At 42.0% G+C, this 11,078-nt stretch overlaps 1 protein-coding gene across 1 annotated transcript in view; it reads right to left on the reverse strand.

Moving 5' to 3' along the window:
* The window catches only part of LOC124789952 (tubulin polymerization-promoting protein homolog), a 48,627-nt gene extending 41,527 nt beyond the window's left edge, over positions 1 to 7,100 (reverse strand). The window contains exon 1 of the mRNA XM_047257481.1: positions 6,919 to 7,100. Within this exon, the coding sequence (XP_047113437.1) occupies positions 6,919 to 7,100 (182 nt within the window). The remainder of the gene's footprint in view (positions 1 to 6,918) is intronic.
* Between the last annotated feature and the right edge of the window lie 3,978 nt (positions 7,101 to 11,078).

Consider the following 11,078-nt stretch of genomic DNA (forward strand, 5'->3'; position numbering starts at 1 on the left):
TTTATTTATTTTAACAAGTGCGTGGTGAGTGGTGAGTCGTGAAGAAGAGCTAGTTCAGTGGATAAGTGTTTCTGATGTAATCCATGAAAAACACACATGCCACGTTCGCCATGCCATTTCTGGCGGCTGCTTGCCTTATGCAGTAATTACTCGGTAGCATAGCGACTGGTATGTGCACCTTCCATGGACATCCATACACAACTGAAATATCACATACAATGCATTGGCCAGTTCTTTGGAAGGATCTGCCAGCTACCCACATTTGTGCGTTGACAATAAAATTCAGTTACTTGCAAATATTCTGTTCGTTGGTGCTGTCTAATCACGGTTACAATGTTACCAACATAGCAAAATACACTGACGGAAAAAGTACAACACCAAATATAATTAATGCAGAGTAATGAAATTTGGGGAATACTTTTATTTACGTGACACATGTAACTGATTAACATTGTGAGATCATGTGTTAATGTAAGAGCGAGTTGTTGTTGTTGTTGTGGTCTTCAGTCCTGAGACTGGTTTGATGCAGCTCTCCATGCTACTCTATCCTGTGCAAGCTTCTTCATCTCCCAGTACCTACTGCAACCTACATCCTTCTGAATCTGCTTAGTGTATTGATTTCTTGGTCTCCCTCTACGATTTTTACCCTCCACGCTGCCCTCCAATGCTAAATTTGTGATCCCTTGATGCCTCAAAACATGTCCTACCAACCGATCCCTTCATCTAGTCAAGTTGTGCCACAAACTTCTCTTCTCCCCAATCCTATTCAATACCTCCTCATTAGTTACGTGATCTACCCACCTTATCTTCAGCATTCTTCTGTAGCACCACATTTCAAAAGCTTCTATTCTCTTCTTGTCCAAACTGGTTATCGTCCATGTTTCACTTCCATACATGGCTACACTCCATACAAATACTTTCAGAAACGACTTCCTGACACTTAAATCTATACTCGATGTTAACAAATTTCTCTTCTTCAGAAACGATTTCCTTGCCATTGCCAGTCTACATTTTATATCCTCTCTACTTCGACCATCATCAGTTATTTTACTCCCTAAATAGCAAAACTCCTTTACTACTTTAAGTGTCTCATTTCCTAATCTAATCCCCTCAGCATCACCCGATTTAATTTGACTACATTCCATTATCCTCGTTTTGCTTTTGTTGATGTTCATCTTATATCCTCCTTTCAAGACACTGTCCATTCCGTTCAACTGCTCTTCCAAGTCCTTTGCTATCTCTGACAGAATTACAGTGTCATCGGCGAACCTCAAAGTTTTTACTTCTTCTCCATGAATTTTAATACCTACTCCGAATTTTTCTTTTGTTTCCTTTACTGCTTGCTCAATATACAGATTGAAGAACATCGGGGAGAGGCTACAACCCCGTCTTACTCCTTTCCCAACCACTGCTTCCCTTTCATGCCCCTCGACTCTTATAACTGCCATCTGGTTTCTGTACAAATTGTAAATAGCCTTTCGCTCCCTGTATTTTACCCCTGCCACCTTCAGAATTTGAAAGAGAGTATTCCAGTTAACGTTGTCAAAAGCTTTCTCTAAGTCTACAAATGCTAGAAACGTAGGTTTGCCTTTTCTTAATCTTTCTTCTAAGATAAGTCGTAAGGTTAGTATTGCCTCACGTGTTCCAACATTTCTACGGAATCCAAACTGATCTTCCCCGAGGTCCGCTTCTACCAGTTTTTCCATTCGTCTGTAAAGAATTCGCGTTAGTATTTTGCAGCTGTGACTTATTAAACTGATAGTTCGGTAATTTTCACATCTGTCAACACCTGCTTTCTTTGGGATTGGAATTATTATATTCTTCTTGAAGTCAGTGGGATTTCGCCTGTCTCATACATCTTGCTCACGAGATGGTAGAGTTTTGTCATGACTGGCTCTCCCAAGGCCATCAGTAGTTCCAATGGAATGTTGTCTACTCCCGGGGCCTTGTTTCGACTCAGGTCTTTCAGTGCTCTATCAAACTCTTCACGCAGTATCTTATCTCCCATTTCATCTTCATCTACATCCTCTTCCATTTCCATAATATTGTCCTCAAGTACATCGCCCTTGTATAAACCCTCTATATACTCCTTCCACCTTTCTGCGCGAGATAAGCCACAGCAAATGTGAAATGCTGGTGCATTAACAACCGCGTAACCGCCAAGATTTTGAATGCAAGCAAGCCAACGTGCATGCGTTGTGTTGTATAGGTGACAGATGTCAGTTTGTGGGAAGGAGTTCCATGCCTGTTGCACTTGTTCGATCAACAGTGGGACGGTTAAGGCTTTTTGTGGTTGACGCTGGAGTTGTGGTCCGATGATGTCCCATATGTGCTCGATCGGAGAACATTTGGTGATCGAGCATGCCAAGGCAACATGTCGACAGTCTGTAACGCATGTTGGGCTACAAGAGCGGTATGCGGGCGAGCGTTATCCTGTTGGAAACACCCCATGGAATGCTGTTCATGAGTGAGAAAACGACAGATCGAATCATCAAACTGATGTAGAAATTAACAGTCAAGGTGAGTGGAGTAACCACGAGAGTGCACTTGCTGTCATACGAAATCGCACCCCAGACTCTAACTCCAGGTGTAGGTTCAGTGTAACTAGCACGCAGATATGTTGGTTGCAGGCTCTCAGCTGGCCTTCTTCTAATCAACCGCAGCCATCACGGCCACCGAGGCAGAACCTGCTTTCATCAGAAAAGGCAACAGACCTCCACCCTCCCCTCCCCTCGAGCTCTCGCTTGACGCCACTAAAGTCGAAAACGACGGCGGTTTGAGGCCAGTGGAATGCAAGTTACAGGGCGAGCTACCAGCAGTCATGTACAGTGGCTACATTCCTGCCAAGTCTTGCTGCAATATTGCAGAAGGAACATCCAGTTCCTCAAAGCCTTATTACACGACCTCGTTTAAGCTCAGTGAGATGTCACCCTAAAGGTATTTCTGACTAACATTCACTTAGCACGTCCAGTCCAAAAGGTAGCTAACGCACACGACCGTTACAGCGTGTATTGAAAGCAGCCCTTATTTGCATCCTCATAGTGGCTAGTAGCGACCCTCTTCTGCGGCGCGAAATTTCAATAGACATCATCTTTCAGATGTAGAAACACGCCTACCAACTTTCGTCTATGTCGTACAACTTCTTCTTGGTATTGCGATCTTTTTCCCCGTCAGTGTAGTCTAAACAAAATGCCCCTGTTTTAGCAAACTAAACACAGTATGTTCATGCTCAGTACGTGTTTCCTGCTCTGTCCATAGCAACACAGAGAGCACGATCACGTTCAGTACGCACTAGCTGTGCTCCATGCAAATACGTTTGCATCTACATCTGCTCTCCGTAAGCCACTGTATGGTGTCATATCATTTTTCTCAGTCGCTATTCTACTCGTACAGGCGAATAACCAGCCCAAAAGTGAATGTGTGGATTCCTAAGGGACCAAAATGCTGAGGTCATCGGTCCCTAGTCTTACACGCTACTTAAACTAACCTATGCTAAGAACAACACACACAGCCATGCCCGAGGAAGGACTCAAACGTCCTGCGGGAGGGGCCGCGCAGTCCGTGACAGGACGCCTCAAACCGCGCGGCCACTTCACGCGGCGAATGGCCAGCGGGAAGAACGCTGTCAGTACTTTTTTATTTATTTCTTTGTTTTATGGTCATAAGTAATTCCTGTGTCAACTCCCATTTCAGTGTATCATTTACACCCTACCTCCTTCAATTATAGTATTCGTTGGATGTATTATAATCTGTCTTCACCTACAACTGTTACCTTCTATAGCTCTCTCTAGTACCACCAAAACTACTCCCTATCACCCTGGCACATCTCCGTATCAATATCTTCCACTTGCTCCTATCTTCTCCGATTCTGCAGACAACCTTCTCTTTTCTTATTGCTGTGTCCTCCATAAGACACGGAGAAGAGCCATACCTACAAGACCACCGACCTACATATGACTCATTGTGTTAAGGCTAGCCTCCATAGATGGCGCACAGGGCAGGGCCTATTTTGTGCTTGCGACGTACGTTATACAAACAGTAACTAGTCCTACGAGGAAGACAGACCGCGGAGTGTACGTCACGAAGGTTGGCCGAACTCGCTCGCTCGCTCGACTCAGCAGACAAGCTGCATTTGTACGCCTATTAACTCGTAACTGCGTGGTTATGTACAAACGAGAATTCCATCTTCTACTGAAATATACTATTATGGAATGTTACTGTTATTAGTCCTACAATAATAGGAAGTCCATTTGTCACGGCTCTACTGCGGTACAATAAAATTAAAACCATGCCAAAATGATTATTACTTACACAAGGCACGACAGCTTGTATAAAATGAGGACTGATACGCAGAAGAGACTAAATGCTATAGACAATAGTGCCTTGATTATTATATTAGAGACATATTGAAGAAGGTAGGGTGTTTCTTTAGTTATTTTGCAAAATGAACTCTAGAAAGTTTCTGAACGAGGCTTTTTTTTCAATGCACAACATTTATGTCGAGAAACGATCTTAAATTTTGCTGTACGACTAGTAATCAGCAAGACTTCATAATAGCAGATTCCAGTAGAAGATGCAATTCTCCTTAGTACGTGCACACCCAGTTCGGAGTTAACCGGTCTACAAACGCATTTTGTCTGCTGAGTTGAGCGAGCCAGCAAGCTCTGGCCTAACTTCGTGACGTACGCACCGAGGTCTGTCTTTCTCTTGGGCCTCGAATAGTGCCGAAGTCGACATCCATCCGCCGTACGCGGTTACAAGCCGACTCACGGCTTCACTAGGGAAACATGCGACTGTTATTTTCCCCCTGATCGACGACTTATGCCATGTTGACCGACAAACAGGAAACTGTGGATACTGCAGCCGTGACGCCGCTACCCGATCCGGTGACAACAAATTATTAATTAGAAGAGGTTTTACATTATTGTAATATAATAGTACTCACACTATTGTAAACCTAGTACCGTTTATGCACATGACCGTCCCAGAGGTGAAACGGACCCGCCATTGTGCCCACTCTCCTCTGAAAGTGTTAAATAAATTGTTAATTTTCCCTTACCTTATACCCTAGAAGCATAGACCGCCGTCAGCGTTAAGCCATCAGCAGGAGAAAAAAAAGGAACAAAATTGGAATAAAGTTGTGAGGGCGGATCTTGGGTCATGCTTGTGCAGCTCAGTTGCGAAAAAAAAGTCTGTAGAGCACTTGTCCGCCAAAGACAACGTTCTTGATTCGGGTCCTGGCCTGGCACACAGTTTTGATGTACGAGGACGTTTCAAAACACCGCACACTCCACGGCAGAGTGAAAATTCATTTTGGCTTCCTCACTTTTGCTGAAGGTAACAATGTCGTCAGCAAATCCTTTGACCAACAGCCTTTGTCCCTCAATTTTCACGCTGGTTTTGAAGTTTATTTTCAGCACTATTTCTTCGACGTACAGGCTGAACATCTGGAGAGGAAGGCTGCATCCCTGTCTTACACCCTTTGTAACCCAAACATTTCTTTCTTGGTCTTCCATTCTTATTGTTGATACTTGTAAATATTGTATGTTATCCATCTAACCCTATAAGTAACAGACATGTTTCTGATATTTTCAAACATCTTGCACCATTGTACGTTATCGAACGGTTTTTCTAGGTCGACATATCCTATGAAACTCTCTTAAATATTGTGAAGTCTTGCCTCTGTCGTCAAGCACAAAGTCAGAACTGCTCTATGGTGCCTTTACATTTCCTAAATCCAAACCGATCGTCATCTAACACATCAATTTTATTTTCCATTCTTGTGTATATTATTGTTCTATAAGCCCGAATTTTTCTAATTTCAGTGTCGTGATTAGTATACGAGTATTAGACATATTGGAGGAAGTAGGGTGTTTCTTGAGTTATTTTGCAAAATGGGAGCTAAAAAGTTGTGAATGAGCTTTTCCAATGCACAACATTTGTCTTGTTACGTCTGTAATTTGCCGAGCTCTGACTAGTCAAAACTGTGACTAATCGCGCAGCTTTCCCTAAATCTTTAAAATCCTTTTCGTTGACCCAGCTTGGTAAGGGCCCCAGGCCGACGGGCAGCACTCAAGGACTAGTCGAACAGGGATTTTGTGAGCGACAGGTTTCCTGCGCGAAATATACTTCATTGAGATTCTTACAACAAATCTGAGTCGGGTATCTGCGTCATCATGGTTAAATTTATGTTGTTCCAACATAGATTGCTTCCGACATAACTTCCGAATGGACAGGGTTATGGTCTTGTTGGGTTCGTAAACGAGACGTGGAACGCACACACATCATCACCATATCAGAAGTTTTTCTACCTTTGACACCCGACAGCGGCCAAAATCATGAACTTTCTGACATGGGCTCCGCCTTGAAAAATGATCTGTTTCTCGACCTCCTCAGTTTACTAAACATTCCGGAGACGCAGTCTTAGCAACCACATTAACCTAATGACTAATGGATTTCGTAACAAATTACGGTACCAAACTCATTTTGAAGAAATTTGACGCCACCTTTCCCCAAGTTTAACGCCCCCAGAAGCCCAAACTACGAATTGCCGGTCCCTGTACAATGTACTAAGTGTTGTCGGCGTTTTCACAGTACTTATTGTATATAGGCATCAAGTCATCAGCCTGTAGCTGACGTCACAAGAGCATTTCCACACCAGGTAAGCTGAGGCATTTTAAGCTTCTGCAAGCGTTCTGCCTATCGAAATAATATATCATTTTTAACTGTCCAGATAACGGCATATTTTAGCGCAGATGAGTTTCTGAATAGGTCGTGTATTCTAAATGAGATGTACGAATGACTTGTTAGGTGGCTGCCATCTTCGAGGTAGATAGAGAGTAAGAGAGAGAGAGAGAGAGAGAGAGAGAGAGAGAGAGAGAGAGAGAGGGGGGGGGGGGGGTTCACGAGTTCACTCACTTGAACTTGTTGAACGCGATGCCGGTGTCAGTGGTGGTGATTTTACGGTCGTCGATCACCTGCGCCTGCTTCATCCATTTGTCCGACTGCGTCAGCGTTATCGCCTTGCCGTCAGACCTCGAGTCGCCAAACTTCGCGAAAGCTGTGAAAACTTCTTCTAATTTTTGTCCCGGTGCAGCCATCTGAAAAAATGAAAAGAAACTAATTTATCATAATAGACCAGTATTAACATAATACGGGAGCTTCTTGTACAGTTACACTATCTGGGCATTAGTATCCGCACACTCCTGTGTAAAGCGGAGTCAAGCACTAGATGTCACTAGAGACGGACCCACCAGTACAAGGAGAGGCGGGGAGTATGGACTTGTAGCTTGAGTACAGGTGCAGTGACAACGGAACGGGTCGGCCACGAGAGCTCGGTGACTTCGAAAGTGGACTTTTCATTGGATGTCACCTACGGTCATTTTAGCCGTTCTAAAGCTGCCCAAGTCGGATGTTGGTGTTGTGGCTGTGAAGTGCAAACGTGAAAGAACAACCATAGAGAAACCGAGACCAGGCAGACTACGCGTACTGACCGACAGGGACAGTCCAGTGTTGCGGAGTGTGGTTGTAAAACGTTGGATGAAATCACGGGAAGTAATCATTAGTGAGTTCCAAATTGGTTCCAGAAGTCCACCTTGTACCAGCATGACAATGCACACTGTCATCAAGTAAAGTCTGTGACACAGTGATATGTGGTGCAGCCTACCCACAGTCCCGAGATGAACCCCAAACGTTGACTTCGCTCCCGGAGTCCAGCGTGCAACATTAAAATCTCCCCCGCTTTTGGCTCTTGAGGAAGAATGGGTTGTCATTCCTCCACAGTCATTCAGACACCTTACCGAAATTAGAGATGAATCTCTCATAAAGGCGAAGGGGATGACACACCGTATATTAATGTCCACTAATAGATGTCCGAATACCTTTGATCAGATAGTGTACGTGAAATTTCCAGCGAATCAAAAATAAATTATGTATTGTAGGCATTTCAACTTTAACTTCTTCAGAATAAAAAAAGAAATTTTTACCTGAACCATCAATTCAAAACGTAAAACAGCAATACCTGCTGCGAAAACTGCAATAAATTCTTCATAAAGGCTATTATAACATACTATTAGTGACATACTAGCATCATAATCAGGAATATATATCCAGATAGTGTTTTATGCCTTAGTCGGCGGTCTTGTAAATTATCTGTTTGTTCATGTTATTCTATATAACCTGTACTCAGATATATTTACTCAAACTGTGCAAAGAGTGTGAATAACACCAGTAGGTGATTGATCCATGGGCTGCACGTCACTGTATTCTCGTAAGAACTTCCTAATACCCCCACTCTTTCACCATCTCCTTCCATCACCCGATCCCGTCCTCATTCGGCCCAACGCCATTCATAGACCTCTAGGAAGGTTGAAACCTTTCTTTCTACTCTTTGGGTCACCCAGTACTTCATCTGTCTCCGCTGACCACGACTTACATCTGAGGCGATTAGTTAAAAAAAAATCCTGAATATTCAAGAGAGAGGCTCGCAGCCCCTGAGTGTTACATGTAGACGAGAAATGCAACTCTGTAAAAGTATGCACGACTAGAGGAAAGGTAGGAAAATTAAATGTACTTATGGAGAAAAGAGAAACAGCTATATAAATATCAAGAGCTCCGATAGCACGCCAGTATAAGCAAAGAAGGGAAAGGTGTTGAATATGTACAAGGAGTATACAGGGGAAATGAAATTCAAGGCAGTGTTACAGAAAGTAAACAGTAAGTAAACGAAGATGAGGTGGGAAAGAATTTGACAGAACAAAGTTAAAGCAAGCCACATGGAATAGACAAAATTCCCTCACGATTATCGAGATAGTTGGAAGATTCAACACTAACAGAACTGTTTCAGATTGTATGCAATATGCGAGACGGCGAAATACCCACTGACTCCAAGAGGAAGGTACTAACTACTGCTGCAAAGAGGGAAAAAAGGAGGAAGATAGGATGGTAATCTCTCCAAAGCTCTTGCTGACAATTATGAATATTACTGAACCACCAGTTTAATAAGTCATGGTTGCAAAATTATTCACAGAAAAATGGAAAAACTGGTATAATCCGATATCGAGGAATATCAGCTTGGGTTCTGGAGAAATGTAGATGCACAAGAGAACATACTGAACCAATAGCTTTTTTAGAAGATAGACTGAAGAAAGATAAACTTATATTTACAGCATTGTAGGTTTAGAGAAAGCTTTTGAGAGCGTTGACTGGAATGCACTGTTTGAAACACAAAAAGTAGCAGGGGAAAAAGAAAGGGAACGACTTGTTCAGAATCCTATTTGCAGTTATAAGGGTAACAGACCTGAAAGGAAAGAGGAGAAAGAAAGGATTGTAACTTCTCCCAAGTGTTATTTAGTTTTTACAATGGGCAAGCAGTAAATGAAAACAAGAAGAAATTTGTAAAGCGAATATATGGAGGAGAAATGCAAACGTTGTTGCTTGCTGATGACATTGTAATACCGTCACAGATGGCAAAGATCTTGGAAGAGCAGTTGAAGATGAATAACAGCCAAAAGTAAAACAAGGATTAAGGAATATAGTCGAATTAAATCAGGTAGTGCTGACTAGCAATGCCAAGACAAGCGTTTCTGAAAAAGATATATTGTTAACATAGTGAAAAATAAGCAGATAAGACAAGAAGACAACAGAAATTTTTGAAATATGGTGCTATAAAAGAATGTTGAAGATTAGACGGATGAGTCGGGTAACTAATAAAGAGGTACTGACTCAAAATGAGGAGAAAAGAAATTTAGGCCATAATTTGACTAACAGAAGGGATCGGTTGATAGGACATATCGTCATGTATCACGGATTCGTCAAATTCATAATGCTAGTGAGTATAGGGGGTAAAATTGTAGAGGGTTTGAACACAGTAAACTCGTTGATATGACTGTAGGTTGCAGTAGTTGCCTAGAGGTGAAGACACACATACCGTGGACAGCTGCATCAAACCAGTTTTCAGACTGAAAGCAAAACAACAACGGTAACAACAACACATCACCAACACCAACACCACCGCGGCCGCTTTCACTATCACCAACAACAGTAACAACAACGAAGATTAAACCATCTCCAGTTTGTTCCGTCCATTTTTTCTTTGGTCGACCCATCTTCCTTCTTCCTGGTTTTGCCTTATACTTCAGCACTGGCTTAGTTATTCTGGTCTTTCATTCTTGTTACGTGCTCTTTCCATTTGTCCCTATAGATCATGTTCAGAACAATCGTTATGTTGTGGTACGCATCAATCGATCAAAAATGTCTGTTCAAAAATGGCTCTGAGCACTATGGGACTTAACATTTGAGGTCATCAGTCCCCTGGAACTTAGAACTACTTAAACCTAAGAACCCAAGGGACATGACACACATCCATGCCCGAGGCAGGATTCGAACCTGCGACCATAGCGGTCGCGTGGTTCCAGACTGAAGCGCCTAGAGTCGCTCGGCCACAACGGCCGGCAAAAATGTCTGTCTGTCTGTGTGTGTGTGTATATTTGTGTAAATTATATGAGCACTTGCTGGCCATCTAAAGATTTTAACTGATAATTTATTTTTATCAAAGAATTTCCCTGTAACTTAGAAGGAGATGTTGAGTAGAAAGACTTTAATCTGAAGTTGAAAACGATTTTGCTATTTGTCAGAAATTTTATTTCCATGTACCCATAGAAAAAGATTTTACAGTTCTGTACAACACTTCTTGCTGTTCCTAAGTTAAGTTTACTAGGAGGAAGTGCAGATCTTATTTTTTCTAGTATTTTATTTTGAATCTCTCTATTTCTACCAAACTGTAAAGTATTGTGGAAAGGTTAATGCAGAGCTTAACCATTATCAACAAATCCTTTAAATTATATACAATAAGCAAAGAATTTAAAAAAGCTAGGTGACAATATCAGTGTACATCTTGTATCCAGAAGCAAGGAACGTTTTCTCTTTGACATGATGATTTGTTTCGAACTGATTTCAGATCTAACTTAAAGAAAGTAAATGGACGAACTGCATTTATTGCCACAGAATATATTTTATGCTAAAATAATAATTTCACAAATATTTTAAAAAATGAACATATGGTATTTATGTGTACGATT

The sequence above is a fragment of the Schistocerca piceifrons genome, chromosome 3 (assembly GCF_021461385.2).
Source record: "Schistocerca piceifrons isolate TAMUIC-IGC-003096 chromosome 3, iqSchPice1.1, whole genome shotgun sequence".
Lineage (NCBI taxonomy): Eukaryota > Metazoa > Arthropoda > Insecta > Orthoptera > Acrididae > Schistocerca > Schistocerca piceifrons.